This window comes from Salvelinus namaycush, chromosome 28 (assembly GCF_016432855.1).
Source record: "Salvelinus namaycush isolate Seneca chromosome 28, SaNama_1.0, whole genome shotgun sequence".
Classification (NCBI taxonomy): Eukaryota; Metazoa; Chordata; class Actinopteri; order Salmoniformes; family Salmonidae; genus Salvelinus; species Salvelinus namaycush.
The window spans coordinates 33197214-33216295 of record NC_052334.1 but is presented as its reverse complement, the minus strand read 5'-3'; the positions used below and the strand labels follow the sequence as shown (position 1 = coordinate 33216295).

At 41.9% G+C, this 19082-nt stretch overlaps 2 protein-coding genes across 2 annotated transcripts in view; one reads left to right on the top strand and one right to left on the bottom strand.

Annotated features, from left to right (window-relative positions):
• Window positions 1-6434: 6434 nt before the first annotated feature.
• On the bottom strand, window positions 6435-10208 carry qrsl1 (glutaminyl-tRNA amidotransferase subunit QRSL1). The gene is made up of 10 exons (XM_038967460.1): window positions 10114-10208; window positions 9586-9745; window positions 9376-9474; window positions 9186-9282; window positions 8901-9062; window positions 8500-8791; window positions 8197-8389; window positions 7481-7598; window positions 7085-7290; window positions 6435-6788 (listed from the first exon to the last, which is right to left on the bottom strand). The coding sequence occupies exons 1-10, from the start codon at window positions 10135-10137 to the stop codon at window positions 6571-6573; spliced, it is 1569 nt and encodes a 522-aa protein (XP_038823388.1). The 5' UTR covers window positions 10138-10208; the 3' UTR covers window positions 6435-6570.
• Window positions 10209-10312: 104 nt separating this feature from the next.
• Window positions 10313-19082, top strand: part of rtn4ip1 (reticulon 4 interacting protein 1) — a 30017-nt gene continuing 21247 nt past the window's right edge. Inside the window, exons 1-4 of the mRNA XM_038967907.1 lie at window positions 10313-10814; window positions 11601-11758; window positions 14491-14559; window positions 18570-18694. Coding sequence (XP_038823835.1) covers window positions 10535-10814; window positions 11601-11758; window positions 14491-14559; window positions 18570-18694 — 632 coding nt within the window. The 5' untranslated portion in view covers window positions 10313-10534. The remainder of the gene's footprint in view (window positions 10815-11600; window positions 11759-14490; window positions 14560-18569; window positions 18695-19082) is intronic.

Sequence of the window (19082 nt, the reverse complement as noted above, 5' to 3'; positions counted from 1 at the left end):
AAGCCCTCAGTCCAGCCTCTCTCAGACTATTGTGGACTGAGCACTGATGGAGGGATTGGGCGTTCCTGGTGTAACTCAGGCAGTTGTTGTTGCCATCCTCTCTGATTCAGAGAGGTTGCGTTAAATGCTGAAGACACATTTCAGTTGAATGCATTCAGTTGTACAACTGACTAGGTATCCCCTTTTCCCTTTTCCTTATGTGTCAGTGTGTGTGTGGGTATCCTTCAGTGCAAAAACATCTACACAGTGAAATGAGACTCTGCATTCATGTCACTAGTGATTTGACACTACAGCTCTGTAACTTCGAAGAAATGGGGGGGGGAATTCCGACCTCAATTATGCATGTGTAAATGGAACGTAATTCCCTTTTCATGCACTTTTCTCTTCATGCGTATTCTGACCTTGAATTTATGCATGAAAATAGCATGCTATTCACCCATTTTCTTTTGGTTTGGAGATCAAAGAAATGAAGGTGTGTGGTGGAGGTGTGTCTGCAGATACACCGTACTCTGACCTTGACTTAATTCCCTCATAATTTCACGACCTTTACGAGCAATGAAACAATGAATATAAATAAATAACACCATTCCTTTATTTTTTTTATTATTATTTTTTAACCTCTTTTTCTCCCCAATTTTGTGGTATATTGGTAGTTAGTCTTGAGTTGAGTTTGAGTTTGAGTTTATTTTTACAGGGACAGTGCACATTAATCAACGTTTCAGTAAAAGTGCCGGTTTTAGCCAGCCGGCTAATTTTCAACCACAGTCCCTGGGCAGGTTATTAAAAACAATTACAATATAGACAATAGCAACATAGAACAAGACATAGCATACAGACATAGCAACATAGGACAAGCAAGACGTAGCATACAGACAGAGCAACATAGAACAAAAAGCAGCAAGACAAAATTCATAAAAGCAACAAAGTGTTTCCACACCTCACAAGTTACAGACAACAGACATGGAAAGCGGCAACACACAGCTAGGGACCATGTTCACAAATCTGATTGACCTTTAGCCATGTCTTCAAGCATCTTGTCCCATCGCTGCAACTCCCGTACGGACTCGGGAGAAGCGAAGCACTGTAATTTACAAATTGAGAAGAGCTATTGATAAGAGCTATGTAAATGAGTAAGCAATTTGGATAAGGGGATTGTAAATATAAATGACAATTGTTTTAGATCTATTTTACCTTATGATTGCTGGGCACAAATGTGAAACCAGTCATATGGCAGCAAACTGAAGCATATCAACACTATATATACAAAAGTATGTGAACACCCCTTGGTAGTCCGATGGATTAATCTTGGTTTGGCGGATTCCAGGATAACGCTACCTGCCCCAATGCATAGTGCCAACTGTAAAGTTTGGTGAAGGAGGAATAATGTTCTGGGGCTGGTTGTTATGGTTTGCACTGGGCCCCTTAGTTCCAGTGAAGGGAAATATTAACACTACAGCATACAATGACATTCTAGATGATTATGTTCTTCCAACTTTTGGGCAAAAGTTTGGGAAAGGCCCTTTCCTGTTTCAGCATGACAATGTCCCTGTATACAAAGTGAGGTCCATACAGAAATAGTTTGTTGAGATTGGCGTGGAAGAACTTGACTGGCCTGCACAGAATCCTGGCATTAAACCCCGTCAAACACCTTTGGGATGAATTGGAATGCCAAATGTGAGCCAGGCCTAACCGCCCTACATTAGTGCCCAACCTCACAAATGTTCTTGTGGCTGAATGGAAGCAAGTCCCGGCAGCAATGTTCCAACATCTAGTGGACAGCCTTCCCAGAATTGGGGAGCAAAGGGGCAAAGGAAAAAAAAGGGGGGACCAACTCCATATTAATGCCCATGATTTTGGAATGAGATGTTCAACGAGTATGTGTCCACATACTTTTGGTAATGTAGTGCATCACCTTTTCCACAGTGAAGTTTATGAAATGCAGGCCTTAGAATTTGGGATGAAATTTTGAGGCCCAAGCTACAGTATAGGCTTCTCTAGCCATACGCAAATGGCAGTATAGCGCCAAACCTACCGAGTTAGGATTTATATGTTTTAATCATTTCCCAGGACTTTTCAGTATTTTTTTAACAATTTGTCTCGTGTTAAACATTAGCCACTATCGGTAGCCACGTCAGTTAAACCCACATACATTTAGAACTGCCACTGACTTTGTTTCCTTATATTTTGCATCATTCCATTACGTTTACCTTTCCTCTGTCACGTTCGTGTGGTTGTTCCTGAGGATCGCTAGCAATAGTGGATCATATTATGCTAACATCTTACAAATTGTGCAACAATGGACCATTGTTGAGGAAAAGTCAATCCAAGGATCAGGGAGAGCTCATTATCCAGTTAATAATAGTTTATTCAAGAATTGCAAGGGAGGTTACATTCAAGATGAATCTGAGAGCAAACAAAACATTTCAGAGTCACACACAGTCATTATAAGGAAGCAATTTTATATGAGAGAGAAGGGGTATTTGGCTCCACTTCCTTAAAGCATTGTACACCAGTCCTCACAGCCCACATGTCTAAGAGAGGGGAGTGGTGACTTCTTTAAAGCCTATGCAGCTGCAAGAAGATTTCAACCTTGAGCTAGGCCTCTGGTGCCCAGAGTGATAAGGTGTTAGCAGCACACCACTCCTTTGTGCGCTATGAGAAGAGGAACACAAGACAGTAATGGACAAGGACCGGTTTAATAGCACTATACAACTCAAGCATATTCATAGCATTTTAGACTGTAACAAAACATTTTTTTGCACCCACACCATGCACAGCAGTTTAAACCTGTAGCCTGGCAAAAGTTTCACAACGACTGGACTGTTGTCATCACAGTTCCATAATTATTGAGGATTATTAGGATAGATTTATAGGACTACTGTTCAACCCCTATTGTACACTTTTCTCACCTTCCAATATTTCATGGATTGAAGAATGGAATATGGCAACTTTCAGGATGACTAAAACCAACCACTGTATTTTTTATTCACCAATATATTTTGTGCGTAAAGGCTCTCCAAACCTGTTTTTTTATGATTCATAAATACTTTCCTAACCCTAAAATAATATACAAGATCAGAGTATTTTTAAATCTACCAATTGGTGCTGAAAAGGAGATGGCTATGCGTGTATTTAGACCTGTGTGGCTTTCTTTCGTTGATCCCATATATTCAGAACTGCTCTCCCCATATATTCAGAACTGCTCTCCCCATATATTCAGAACTGCTCTTCCCATATATTCAGAACTGCTCTTCCCATATATTCAGAACTGCTCTTCCCATATATTCAGAACTGCTCTCCCCCATATATTCAGAACTGCTCTCCCCCATATATTCAGAACTGCTCTCCCCATATATTCAGAACTGCTTTCTCCATATATTCAGAACTGCTTTCTCCATATATTCAGAACTGCTCTCCCCATATATTCAGAACTGCTCTCCCCATATATTCAGAACTGCTCTCCCCCATATATTCAGAACTGCTCTCCCCCATATATTCAGAACTGCTTTCTCCATATATTCAGAACTGCTCTCCCCATATATTCAGAACTGCTCTTCCCATATATTCAGAACTGCTCTTCCCATATATTCAGAACTGCTCTCTCCATATATTCAGAACTGCTCTCCCCATATATTCAGAACTGCTCTCTCCATATATTCAGAACTGCTTTCTCCATATATTCAGAACTGCTCTCCCCATATATTCAGAACTGCTCTCCCCATATATTCAGAACTGCTTTCTCCATATATTCAGAACTGCTCTCTCCATATATTCTAGTGAGTCTGTCCAGAGAAAAAAAATACATAAAGGGATGGCTGTAGAGAAATCTTCTGAAAACGCTATTGAATGAAAACTCCAAGAAAATCTGTTGGCCAGCAAGTGGGAGGGTTTTCAGTGGTAGAATTACATTAATTCAGTGCGCAAGCGAGCCACGCCTGCAAAGCCCATTACGCACCTGCATAAGGTAAGTCTAAATACAACTACTGAGAAGTGTGTAGGAAGGGTGTGGGTAAGAAAGGGTACATTTCTTAAGTCTGATAGAGTCCGATTCAGACTTCGGAAATCTATTTCATTTTTGCAGGTTTTGATTTGAAGACTTCTTAATAGTTGGTATTCAGATTTACCGTATGCAGGTTCGTAACGGGATTTGCAGGTGTGGCTCGTTTACACACAACATATATAGGGGAATAAAAATCCACTGGTTTGAGTCATCCTGAAAGTTGTCATATTCAATTCTTCAATTCATGAAATATTGTAAGGTGAGAAAAGTGTACAATAGGGGTTGAATTATAGCCCTTCAAATCTACGCTAATCTTCACTAATTACAGAACTTTGATGACAATGGTCCACTTGTCATGAACCATGCCCAGGCTCCAGGTGTAAACTGCTACGTATGGTCTGCGTTCCATATTGATTCAAATACGCCACATGTCCGAAATGATTGCATAACTTGTATGCTGTCAGCGCACACAGGTTTGTCAGTGCGCACATGTTTCCATAGGCTACAGCCTAGGCTTAGGTCTCCAAATTTCAGCCCTACAAATTATGAAGCCATAGGCCTACAATTACAATTCTGAATAAATACAGCTATTTGTACTCCACTGTGGAAAAGAGGCCAACATACCTGTCATGTTGTCATACTTTTCAGTTTGCTGAAATATGACTGGTTTCACATTTGTCTCCAGCAACCATGAGGTAAAATAGATCTAAAAGAATTGTCATTTATATTTACAATCCCTTATCCAAACGGATGACTCATTTACAGTTGAAGTCGGAAGTTTACATACACTTAGGTTGGAGTCATTAAAACTAGTTTTTCAACCACTCCACACATTTCTTGTTAACAAACTATAGTTTTGGCAAGTCGGTTAGGACATCGATTTTGTGCATGACAAGTAATTTTTCCAAAAATAGTTTACAGACAGATTATTTCACTTATAATTCACTGTATTACAATTCCAGTGGGTCAGAAGTTTACATACACTAAGTTGACTGTGCCTTTAAACAGCTTGGAAAATTCCAGAAAATTATATCATGGCTTTAGAAGCTTTTGATAGGCTAATTGACATAATTTGAGTCAATTGGAGTTGTACCTGTGGATGTATTTCAAGGCCTACCTTCAAACTCAGTGCCTCTTTGCTTGACATCATGGGAAAAAAAAAAAAAATCAGCCAAGACCTCAGAAAAAAAATGGAGACCTCCACAAGTCTGGTTCATCCTTGGGAGCAATTTCCAAATGCCTGAAGGTACCACGTTCATCTGTACAAACAATAGTACGCAATTATAAACACCATGGGATCACGCAGCCGTCATACCGCTCAGGAAGGAGACGCGTTCGGTCTCCTAGAGATGATCGTACTTTCGTGCGAAAAGTGCAAATCAATCCCAGAACAACAGCAAAGGACCTTTTGAAGAAGGTGTCTGTAAACTTCCGACTTCAACTGTTCCTACTCATCAATTAGTAAATTACAGAATGTTGTTATTTCTATTGGATATTTTTTAAATGTTTTCCCACTAGAACGTAAAGGTGGTGGAATTATGAGGGAATTAAGTCAAGGTCAGAGTATCTGTAGACACACTTCCCCCAGACCTACATTTTATCTCCACTTCAAACACATACCTTGCTGACACTGGCTTTTCCCCAAGAGTAAATTCAAGGCCAGAATACACTTAGAAAGAAAAGTGCATAAAAAGGGAATACAGTTCAGGTCTGAATTCCCCCCTAAAGATCTAATAGGCAAAACCAATCCTATATCATCACTCCTACACTGACTTTGTGAATACGGGCCTAGATTATCCTACACCCAATCCTAAACGTAACCTTTAGGGGTTGAAATTAGCTATACCAGACTTTTTACTCTGTTTATTGTGCCATGTGACTAACCGTGCCTCAGGGTATGGTAATCTAACCTAAGGCAAACTAGTCTCCTCACAACCCTCTCATGAGTATTGCTTGGAACTGCACAAATTAACAACCATTCTCAAAGTTATCAAAACATATTCTGATACGGAAAACATTAGTATATAAGATTACAATTGCCTTGTAAAGTTGTACTATCTGCACTGTGAATGGAAAGTGGTGTGTTCTTTTGTTCCAAGTACAAATATTGATAAAAGCCTGAAAACTCTGCAGACACACAGCAGTTACTTTTAAGTACACATTTCACAAGATAAAGTCTAATTTATAATGGCCATTATGATCAGACAGATGTGTAAACATGCTCCTAATGACACATGTGAAAGGGTTCTCTGTACAAATCAAATACTACTGAAACAGTTTGTTTATCTTCAAACACAAGGGAGCAACATTTCATGGTGTTCCTTTATTAACATTACAAATTGAACTGTATGTGACGCAATGGATAGATTTTCCTTCAGGCCCGTGAGCACTTGTGAAAAACTACTGGCTGAAATTATACAAAAGTTCTGGAGCATCACTTTAAGTGGGTTTATTCGGTGGTAGTACCCTGGAAAAGTAACCAGAAAATACCTTTTTCTGAGTATGTCGTTTCCTTGACCATCATCCATCTGAGTAGGTCTGTATCATTAGTTTAGTGTCCATGTTTCTCCTCATACAACGGAGGTCTGCTCTCTCTCATGGACCTCCTCACCCATCTCCCCTTCTCCGGCATCTCCAAGGTAACGGATGGGGGGAAAGCCCACCTTCTGCTCTATCCACTGGGCTACCGTCAGCAGCTTCCTGTCCTGGAGGGCGGGGCCTATCAGCTGCAGGCCAATGGGAAGGCCTCTGTTTGATAATGCTGTTGGCACGGAAACAGCAGGGAGCCCTGGGGCAGAAATAGAGAGTTGAAGGGGTAAATGTGAGAAGGGAGAAAGGTTGGGAGGGTAAGGTTGTCTGAAGATCAGTGGCTGCGGGGATAAAAGACGGGTGAAAACTTTAACTGCCCTCAAAGTGATCGGTTTCCTTTTGGAGATTAACTGTTTGAGATAGACCTTAATCTGATTTCTAAATCAATGGGTTGACCGAACTATGAATTCCAACCCAATTCCTTTGAAAAGGGAGAGTTAAAAGATTAACATTATTTCCCTTGAAGTGTCGGGGGAGTGTATGTTTCCTCAGTACCTGCCATGTTGACAGGCTGTGTAAAAATGTCCTCCTGGGCACTGCGTGTGCGGTTGTCTTCCTGCATGAAATCCGTGTAGCGCATGGCGTCACTCAGTGTGGTGGGCGTGAGCAGCACGTCAACACCAGAGCTGAACACTCGCTTGAAGTCCTCCGCTATTAGCCGCCGCACCTGCTGGGCCTTCACAAAGTAGTGCTCGTAGTTCCTGAGGGAGGCAACCTGTGAGAGATCTTAATTTTTGTCCAAAAACTCTAATTTCTGCTTCCATCCCCAACATGATCACTGATCTTACAGTAGTAGAAATGTGAAGTATTTTTAAAAATATTACCTATAAATAAGCTATTGAAATTAAAAAAAATTTTTTTTTTACTGAAAATGTGTCTGATGTATCTTACTGTCTGAGCAGGAAGTAGTTCCCGGAGAGAATTCTTCCTCGTACAACATCATTGAATCCCTCGTGGCGAGTGGTGCTGTACATGGCCTCTGTTGAACTGTCGATCCCACTACGGTGGCCTGTGGAGAACAATTCACAAATAATATCATATCAATCTTGCTTTACAATGATAAATCCCTTGTAAATAAATATTATGTTGTTGTTTTTTTGTATATGTTTTATTGTCACATATGCCGGATAGGTGCAATGTTGTTTTACAGGGTCAGCCATAGTGGCATGTCCTTTCTCAGCAAATTAGGGTCAAGTGCCTTGCTAAAGGGCACATCAACCGATGTTTCACCTTGTCGTCTCAGGTATTCGATCCAGCAAGCTATTGGTTACTGCCCAAACGCTGTAACCGCTAGGCTACCTGCCTCCCTACACACACAGCAATACTGAAAATAAACAGAGGTGGCCATCATGGGCTTTGCTGGCTATAGGGCATTTACAATAAATGTAATGTTAAGGAAAACTTCACTTTGTTGGGCTTTCAAATCAAATTACCTTCGTCTTGCATTTACTGAGCTATATATATTCACACCATAGATCATCAAACAATGAGCATAGCCAGACAGTCAGAGAGATCGAACCACTCAATTCAATACAACTTAATCCATAAGCGGCAATTAGAAAAGCATTTTCAGCGCAAGGCATTAAATATTGAAACCTGGTTTGTACCATATTCCAGCCCGTCAAAGCGTGCCATGTTGGATGCCACCTCGGTGTGGCATAGGACGTGGTAGCAGACGATGGAGTGCTGGGTGTGGGGAAGGGACACCTGCTCCACCCGTGCCCCCGCCCGCTCAAACATGTCCGCCACACGGCTCCACTGGGCCAGGGTTTCCTGGGACAGACCTGGGGCGTGGTACTCCTGACGATGAGGGAAAGGACACACAACACAACCAGAACAACAATCTCCACGTTAAACCACTGGAATGAGCAGAGAAGCCTGATCCTACTGGGAGAATAGGGAAAGCTCACCTTGGGAATGCCCACACAGATGTTCCTGACATCAAAGTCTTCAAATAGGTGTGTCAGTGTGGAGGGGTTATGGGTTATGGTAGTAGAGTCTTTGACATCATGGCCTTGGAGAATATCCAGGACTGTAGCTGCGTCATGGACACTCCTGGTTATGATGCCTGGGACGTCCATGGAGTTGACCAGGGGGACGAGGCCATGTCTGGACACTAGGCCATAGGTGGGCTTCAGGGCCACAACACCACACAATGCCCCTGGGTTACGGGTGGAGCCACCTGTATCCGACCCTAAAGCGCTGCAAGTGCCAGAACAAGGAAACAATAAATAATTTGTGTGTTTAAATTGTCATTTCAGTTTGGAACAGTCCAAAGCTCTTGAACGCAGCCCTGGGTCTGCAGACTCACAGGAAGCTGGTGAGAGAGGCCACGGCTGCAGCACTTCCTCCAGAGCTGCCTCCAGTGATGACCCAGTCAGAGTCCATTTCAGTCCCAGTCTGCTCTCTGTAAGGGGCGGCATAGCTCCAGGGGTTCCGGACAGGTCCAAAAGCACTGTCAGTACTGCCTGCACTGGAGAAGGATGGAGGGAGGGGTGTAAATGAAGGCCAGCAGATGATAATACTCTAGTAATTCTGCAAATAAATATAGTTCTTAGTGTATGTATAGTTCTTGAAACGTGTTAAAGAGGCTTACCCCATTGCAAACTCATCCAGGTTAGTTTTCCCCATGAGAACAGCACCCTGATCAAGGAGCTTCTGAACCACTGTAGCACTGTATGGAGGAGTGTAGTCTACAAAACAGACAGCAGGGGATTAGGATTATCAATGTGCACAACTCAAATGAGGAGCAATGAATCCCTTTTTTAGATATTAGGGGGACATACCTTTCAGCATTTTGGAGGCACAAGTGGTCTTGATGTTCTCTGTGCAGAAGTTGTCCTTCACAGCAAAGGGGATCCCATCCAGTGGACCTTTGGGTGCACCTGTAGGAAAGAAAGATAATAAGGCAAGACCTGATCATAATCTGCACTGTACAAAACATGCACATACAGCACACAGAAACAAACAGATACAGACGGATAGGAAGCACACACCTTTGAGGAGCCTACTCTCAGCCTCCTGTGCCTGTTTCAACGCAAGCTCCTCTGTCACAGTGATGTAAGCATTGAGATAGTGAGTTTTCTTGATGCGGTTCAGGCATTTTCGACACAGTTCCGTGGGGGAGATCCTACCTTCCCGCAGAGCCAAGGACACCTGTCAAATAATGTGAAATGTGTATAATTCTATAATAATCACAATCATTTCCATTTTGTGAACATTATGGTTGCTGAATCAACATGACTATACAGTACACTGCTGAAATGGTTGGAAATCTGTGCCATTCAACTTTAACCATGTCTCTGTGGGGATGTGGAATAATACATTGATGTTTTAGATGTGATACTGTAGCTAGCCAACTAACTCCCAGAGTTTAAGGCTTTGCATCAGTTGATATGTGTAGCTAGGTAGCTAACGTTAGCTAGCTACATTACATTGCAACTAGCAGACTAGTCGTTATTGCCAATAAAGTACGCCAAATACAAACTAGCTCATGTTACTGGCAACAAGTTGATTAAACGTACCTCTCTTATAGACAAGCTCAGCATACTTTCTATGTCATGGGCCAAATCAACCTGGGAAATCTACAGCAACCTTCAGCGACAGGAGGCTGCCATGTTTGTTTCGCTTCTGGAATCCCAACATCGTGCTCTGTGATTGGATGGGGGATGAGTAAACCGCATTACCATTGGTTGAGTAGAAGCTGTCAGACGCTGCCAGCAGTAGACGAGGAAGCAGTATTAAGTGCAGAGCTAAGTGAACACTCTCCTTCCAGACTGTAAAAACTATAGTATCTGCAACTTTTCCCATTGTATTGTCTAATGAATGGAAATATTAGATATCAGTCATTGAGCTAATTGTAGTCGCGTGCATGGCTTGATAAATAATGTGCAGAGTACACGATTGAAGAGAAAGTGCATTGACAATTGATATCTGGAGATAATCATGCTTCATTTGAGACAGTTGGCTTGCAGTTGGTGGTCGTGTCTCCTTCACAGTAGAGCACCATGTGTGAAAACATTGGTCCATGGAGATCAGAGGAGACTGTTCAACACCTCAAACAGCCGTATGACAATAATGCCTGCTTGGGTTATCGATAGATACGGCAGCAATGATGTCCTACGGTTCACTAAAAACGCCAGCTTCCCAATCATCAACTATCCGAATGAAGTCGTCGTTCAAGTTCATGCCGCAGGTCTAAACCCCATTGACGTCAGCATGAGAGGTTGGTGCCTGATAAAGATATGTGGTCTTCTAGCTCGTTTGATTCCCGTGATGTAACTTTTTTTATAGGCTACCTTTTCATTGTTCATGTCAGTGGTTTTCCTATAACCTTCAGTTCTTAGAGAACATAGACTATCAGATATTTTACATATAGCCTGTGCTTGACTTGGGTAGGAGCTCACCGGAGCTGAGTACCAGCACCTCAAATGTTCTACTGCTTGAGCTCCTGTTCCTCTTATAGAATATCAGCTCAACCGTATTGTGGAGCTCCTGTACCTATATGAAGACAGATGCAAGACATTTTCACATTTGTGCGCACACCACTAGTGAAAAGAAAATTCAACATCCCTCAGTCTAAACTGCTCTCATTCAGAGTTGACTGAGCATCTGTTTTTTTTTGCCATTCAAATATGGTCTGTGTGAGAGAGCGCTATGTTTGCATAATGGATCACACCAGGTAACGAGTAAAGCTCTTCTGACGCAAAGGGAAAGTAGACTGACGCAACGGGTGGTTGAATTGTGAATCATCAAACTCCTTACCCGCTCCCACCACTCAGCGACTGGTAAACCACAGCTAGGCCTATATGTGCTCTTTGAGGAGGTAGGGTGCCTGGACTTCTTCATGGTTAACTCTCGGCATATTCAGTGATGATCTTGCCAGTTAATCTGTGTTCTCATCATTGTGGCCTCTGTTCTTAACTGAATCAACACGTCTCCACGTGGACTGTTTTTGTGGTTATTTCTAATTTGGTTAGGCCTAATTTCTGTGTTGTTTCTGCCCTCTCAGGCGGGTATGGGGCTGCCACTATGGCCATGAAGAGAGACCCCCTGAACATCAAGCAGTCGGGCAGTGAGTTCCCCCTCATTCTGGGCCGAGATATGTCCGGAGTCATCATGGAGTGTGGTCTGGATGTGACACCAGCCTACTTTAAAGAGGGGGATGAGGTAACACAGGCCCCAGGATGGAGTAGAATAGGGCGACACTTTCTGTCTGTCTGTGCGTGTGTGTGTGTGTGTGTGTGTGTGACTTATAGTATAAATACAATGTGGCTCCACAGTGCCTCTTCATAAAGTCATGTCATTGTAGCATGTTATGACAATGAGGGGCTGTCTGTTTTTTGGCTCTCTGTTAGTGCTTTGTTTACTTAATCCAAGTGCAGCTGAGATGTGGAGTACCTCATTGTATAATGTTACATTTAATTGCACCCCCTTGGGGCAGTAGCGTAGCCATTAATTGGTTGATGGGTGGGTCAAAAAATATACATCTAACTTCCTGCAATTCTACACATTTTGCCACGGGGCAGAGAGAAACATGTGCAGTTTGATAGCTAATCTCATGCTATTCTACACATTTTGCTATGAGGCTGAGAGAAAATGTTACTGTTTTAAAGCTAATTTCCTTCAATTCTACAGATTTTGCCTTGGGGCAGAGAGGAACATGTGCAGTTTCATAGCTAATCTCATGCTATTCTACAAAGTTTTTCCATGAGGCTGAGTGAAAATGTTGCATATTTAAAGCTAATTAAAGCTAAAATATAGGTGTGTTGACTGATAGAAGCACTGGATTATGAGCTGTCTTGTTTGCTAAATTAATAAATGAAGTAGGCAGTGGCATGGTGCATATAGCCATAGAATCAGAGTGACATATTGTATTTATCAATACAGTCATATTCGTGGCTTAATGGGGGTGTGACTTACAGTTAGTTATTTTCGTCCACCCATCCCAAGAGAGTGAATGTCATTCCAGTGCACTGCACTGCTTGCTATGAATTATATCTGATGGTGTTTGCATGTTTAGGTAAAAAGACAAATAATGTCCTGTTTGGAACACTGGGCGGATTCGATTATGCTGAGTACCGGTCTATGGCCCGTGACGTGAACAAGCAAAAGCCGTGACGGAGGAGAGCCCTTCTCAAATGGAACAGTAATCTGCGCCACTCGGTCATGTTGTCAACAAGGTAGCATGGTGCTTCGTTTCAAACTAGTTTTCATTGTTAAGGCAGATAAAGCGTTTTTATCCAAAGCAATCACTTTTGAAAACACAGAAGGCTACAGAATGTTACTCCTCGTGCTTAATTACGTCACTTTGGTTTTGAGCCAACTTCGCTGTGGGCTTTGAACAGGGCACCTGGCTCGCGCCCGGGAGGCAGCCCGGTTTCAAAACGAATACAATCATCTTTCACCTGGTGTAAAACATACCTACCTGGGTGCCCGGGCCAGATTAATCTAATCCCCTCACTGACAAGTAGAGCATCATTTTTTTTTTTTTTTTATCTGATTGGGTGGGCCTGGTTCCCCAGTAGGTGGGCCTGTGGCTTGCAGTGAAACACTATCCCATCAAATGGATGTAAATATAACATACACTACATGACCAAGAGTATGTGGACACCTGCTCGTTGAACATCTCATTCCAAAATCATAGGCATTGATATGGAGTTGGTCCTCCCTTTGCTGCTATAACAGCCTCCACTCTTCTGGGAAGGCTGTCCACAAGATGTTGGAACATCGCTGCGGGGAGTTGCTTCCATTCAGCCGCAAGCTTTAGTGAGGTTGGGCGATTAGACCTGGCTCGCAGTCGGCGTTCCAATTAATCTCAAAGGTGTTCGATGGGGTTGAGGTTGGGGGCTCTGCAGGCCAGTCAAGTTCTTCCACACCGATCTCAACAAACCATTTCTGTATGGACCTTGCTTTGTGCACGGGGGCATTGTCATGATGAAACAGGAAAGGGCCTTCCCCAAACTGTTGCCACAAAGTTGGAAGCACAGAATCGTCTACAATGTCATTGTATGCTGTAGCATTAATATTTCCCTTTACTGGAACTAAGGGGCCTAGCCCGAACCATGAAAAAAAGCCCCAGACCATTATTCCTCCTCCACCAAACTTTACAGTTGGCACTATGCATTGGGGCAGGTAGCGTTCTCCTGGCATCCACCAAAACCAGATTAGTTCGTTGGACTGCCAGATGGTGAAGCGGGATTCAACACTCCAGAGAATGCTTTCCACTGCTTCAGAGTCCAATGGTGGCGAGCATTACACCACTCCAGCCGACGCTTGGCATTGCTTATGGTAATCTTAGGCTTGTGTGTGGCTGCTCGGCCATGGAAACCCATTTGATTAAGCTCCCAACGAACAGTTCTTGCGCTGACGTTGCTTCCAGAGGCAGTTTGGAAATCTGTAGTGTGTGTTGCAACCGAGGACAGATGATTTTTACGCGCTAAGCGCTTCAGCACTCGGTGGTCCCTTTCTGTGTGTCTTACCACTTCGTGGCTGAGCCGTTGTTGCTTCTAAATGTTTCCAATTCACAATAACAGCACTTACAGTTGACCGGGGCAGCTCTCACAGGGCAGAAATTTGACGAACTGACTTGTTGGAAAGGTTGCATCCTATGACGGTGCCATGTTGAAAGTCACTGAGCTCTTAAGTAAGGCCATTCTACTGACAATGTTTGTCTATGGAGATTGCTTGGCTATGTGCTCGATTTTAAACACCTGTCAGCAACGGGTGTGGCTGAAATAGGAGAAACCACTAATTTGAAGGGGTGTCCACATACTTTTGTGTATATAGTGTATATCCAAACAGAGATTATTTTTTTTTCACAATATTTGAATCTGTGCCAACCATGCAGGGTCATACTAGTGCATGGTTGGTTAAGCCATTGTTGTATTTTTTCTTCTCAGGTGTGGGCGGCCATTCCCCCATGGAAACAAGGCAGCCTGGCTGAGTTTGTGGTGTTGAGTGCAAATGAGGTACTGTTTTGTTTCTGACCTGTTTATGTTGTATTTTTTTTTTTATTTTTTTTTTTACCAAAACCACTGTTTGCTTATTTCTACATTGTACATGCAAATATGTGTACGAGTATTTAACATTTCAGCTGAACTACTATATATTTTTTAAATCTCACTTTCTTTACCATTACCAGGGATACTCTGCTTTCTCTTGCATGTTCAAGAGACAATGCACAGTAGTGTTTGGATACCTTGGTATAGGCAATACTAGGTATCTCTTGTGAGCTAAATTATGTTGCTAGGCTGGAATGGACTTTTGGGATAGACTACAATTGGTCTCAGATTTGAGAAGAAAAGCAGCAGGCAGTGTGGCTGCTGCTCAGTGAGGCATGGTCATTAATGGCTTCAGTGTTTCCCCTTTGATAAGTGTGGGTGTGGCCAATAGAGTGGTTTTAGAGGTTCTCTTTAGATTTCAAAATTGTAAAGCAAATTTCCTGCAATTCTACACATTTTTCCATGGGGCAGAGACAACATTTCACAGTTTCAAAGATAGTTTCCTGAAATTCTATGCATTTATTTATGGGGCTGAGAGAAAATGTGCAGTTTTAAGGCTAATTTCCTGCAGTTCAACACATTTTCCCATGGCTTATTCCGTGTTCTGTCAAACATGACATTTTTTGAATTTTATATTCTCCCCGATTTAGGTGATTGTTAGTTCTCAACTATTTTTTTATTTAAAAAAAAATAATGCTCCATTATCTTTTCTACATGCTTTGTATCTGGTTTTAGTCGTTCAAGTTTACACTGAAAACGTTTTACCATCCCCAAAATGATATACAGTACCAGTCAAAAGTTTGGACACACCTACTCAGGGTTTTTCTTTATTTTTACTATGTTCTACATTTCTACATTGTAGAATAATAGTGAAGACATCAAAACTATGGAGTCATGTAGTAACCAAAAAAGTGTTAAACAAATCAAAATATATTTTATATTTGAGTTTCTTCAAAGTAGCCACCCTTTGCCTTGATGACAGCTTTGCACACTCTTGGCATTCTCTCAACCAACTTAATGAGGTAGTCACCTGGAATGCATTTCAATTGCAAGGCATTTCAATTGCCTTGTTAAAACCTCTTTGGGCTGCAGGGGCAGTATTGAGTAGCCTGGATAAAAGGTGCCCATTTCAAACGGCCTCGTACTCAATTCTTGCTCGTACAATATGCATGTTATTATTACTATTGGATAGAAAACACTCTCTAGTTTCTAAAACTGTTTGAATTATATCTGTGAGTTAAACAGAACTCATTTTGCAGCGAACTTCCTGAGAGGAAGTGGAAAATCTGAAATCGATGCTCTGTTCTAGGGCCTGCCTATAAATGTGCTTGATATGTATTAGTATACATGCACTTCATACGCCTTCCACTAGATGTCAACAGGCAGTGAGAGAAGAAATGGAGTGTATAACTTGATCTGAGGTGGAATAAGAGCTCTTGGCATGACGTGACACCAATTTCCTGTTTTCTGGAAGGCGCGAGAAGGGACCGGGTATTGCCTTCTGAAAAGCTGTCGTTATAGACGGCTAATATCTCCGGCTTTGATTTTATTTGATAAATGTGACAATATCATCGTAAAGTATGTTTTTTCAATATAGTTTTATTAGATTATTGAATTTTTTTTGGGACGTTAGGGGTGTTGCGTTGTCTGCGTTTGTTCACGAAGGAGAGCTTCGCGCCACTTTGCTAGCTTTCCGTGCTAATTGACTGGAGAAGAGGACATTCTAAAACCAAACAACGATTGTTCCCGACAAAGGACCCCTTGTACAACATTCTGATGGAAGATCATCAAAAGTAGGACCCATTTTATGATGTTTCATATATCTGTCGAACATGTGTACTATTAGTTTGCGCCCAGATTTTGGGCACTCTCTCGCTATAACGTAAGCTGGATGTCGTAATGAAGTTATTTTTAGAATTCTAACACGGCGATTGCATTAAGAACTAGTGTATCTATCATTTCCTATACAACATGTATTTTTTAGTAACGTTTATGAATAGTTATTTGGTCAGAATAGGTGAGTGTCATAAAAATATCCGGACATTCTGGGAAAAAGATGCTACGTTAGCACAATGTATAACCACTGATTTCAGCTCTAAATATGCACATTTCCGAACAAAACATAAGGATATGTATAACCTGATGTTATAGGACTGTCATCTGATGAAGCTTATCAAGGTTAGTCAAAAATTATATATCCTTTGCTGGTTTGTTACGATCGCTAACTTTTGCTGCTGGTAAATGGCTTGTGTTTCTGGCTATTGTGGTAAGCTAATATAATGCTATATTGTGTTTTCGCTGTAAAACACTTAAGAAATCGGAAATATTGGCTGGATTCACAAGATGCTTGTCTTTCATTTGCTGTACACCATGTATTTTTCAGAAATGTTTTATGATGAGTATTTAGGTATTTGACGTTGGTGTCTGTAATTACTCTGGCTGCTTCGGTGCTATTTCTGACGGTAGCTGTGATGGTAGCTGCAATGTAAAACTGATTTATACCTCAAATATGCACATTTTTCAAACAAAACATAGATTTATTGTATAACATGTTATAAGAATGTCATCTGATGAAGTTGTTTCTTGGTTGGTTCTTGGTTAGTTAGGTTGGTTTTGTGCATGCTACCTGTGCTGTGAAAAATGTCTGTCCTTTTTTGTATTTGGTGGTGAGCTAACATAAATATACGTGGTGTTTTCGCTGTAAAACATTTTAAAAATCGGACATGTTGGCTGGATTCACAAGATGTTTATCTTTCATTTGCTGTATTGGACTTGTTAATGTGTGAAAGTTAAATATTTCTAAAAAATATCTTTTGAATTTCGCGCCCTGCACTTGAAGTGGCTGTTGTCATATTGTGCCCGGCTTCGGGCTTGCAGCCCAAAGAAGTTAATTTGTGGAATTTCTTTCCTTCTTAATCTGTTTGAGCCAATCAGTTGTGTTGTGACAAGATAGGGGTGGTATAGGGGTATAGGGGTGGTGCTCCTCCTGCTCAAAGGCGGAGGTAGCGGTCCTGCTGCTGGGTTGTTGCCCTCCTACGGCCTCCTCCACGTCTCCTGATGTACTGGCCTGTCTCCTGGTAGCGCCTCCATGCTCTGGACACTACGCTGACAGACACAGCAAACCTTTTTGCCACAGCTCGCATTGATGTGCCATCCTGGATGAACTGCACTACCTGAGCCACTTGTGTGGGTTGTAGACTCCGTCTCATGCTACCACTAGAGTGAGAGCACCGCCAGCATTCAAAAGTGACCAAAACATCAGCCAGGAAGCATAGGAACTGAGAAGTTGTCTGTGGTCACCACCTGCAGAATCACTCCTTTTTTGGGGGTGTCTTGCTAATTGCCTATAATTTCCACCTTTTGTCTATTCCATTTGCACAACAGCATGTGAAATTTATTGTCAATCAGTGTTGCTTCCTAAGTGGACAGTTTGATTTCACAGAAGTGTGATTGACTTGGAGTTACATTGTGTTGTTTAAGTGTTCCCTTTATTTTTTTGAGCAGTGTATTTTGATTTGTTTAACACTTTTGGTTACTTCATAATTCCAAATGTGTTATTTCATAGTTTTGATGTCTTCACTATTATTCTACAATGTAGAAAATAGTAAAAATAAAGAAAAACCCTTGAATGGTGTGTCCAAACTTTTGACTGGTACTGTATGTATAAATAATGTGGCGGTGCGCCCCTGCTAAATGCATTTAGGGGAAACGCTGCCCTTTCTATGTGAAGAGGAGGAGAAATTAGGACTGCAGACAGATTAGTCAGCTTTTACGTGGCATCATAATGCATAACTTTTAATGGGTGATTACTGAACCGTTTCAGATAGTGACAGGTTTGGTGGGAGGTTTGTCAGGCCCAAGGTGGAAGTTGATCTAGGATCAGATTTCTCTTCCCCCTAATCCTTACCTCAACCTTTTGACATATGGACAGATATTTGTGACCTACTTTTGAGTGTGCCATTTTGTGTCCGTGTCAGGTGTCCAAAAAGCCCAAATGTCTGAGTCACATAGAGGCGGCGGCTGTTCCTTACGTGGCTGCCACAGCCTGGTCTGCCCTAGTCAACACAGGAGGCCTCAACAAGGACAACTGTGCCAAGAAACGGCAAGTACACACATGCACACTCTCTCTCACACACACACACACACACACACACACACACACACACACACACACACACGTTTCCTGCCACTTTGAGTTCAAGTTGTCTCTTTCCCCTTCTAACCTATGCTGTTGTCCATATTCATCTAAAATACTTCTCGTGTCTTTGATCTAGTTCAATATTCAACTTGGTTATTTCATAAAAATCCTGTCTCTATGAGGCCTGTGGGTAATGAGCATGTGGAGGGAATTGTACTGTGGGCGAGATTGGTTCTTTGGAAACGGGCTTCATCAGTGGTTGGAATGGCACTGGACTCTGAAGCACCTGGTTCACATGCAACATATAGAACAATTGGACACATTTTTGTGTATAACTTTGATAAACACTGAG

Coding starts and splice junctions, on each gene's coding strand:
- qrsl1 (XM_038967460.1), bottom strand. CDS start 10,137: ATGCTGAGCTTGTCTATAAGAGAG. Junction 8,792..8,900: donor GCCTCTCTCACCAGCTTCCT/GTGAGTCTGCAG, acceptor TGGCACTTGCAG/CGCTTTAGGGTCGGATACAG. Junction 7,599..8,196: donor CTTTGACGGGCTGGAATATG/GTACAAACCAGG, acceptor TGTTCTCCACAG/GCCACCGTAGTGGGATCGAC.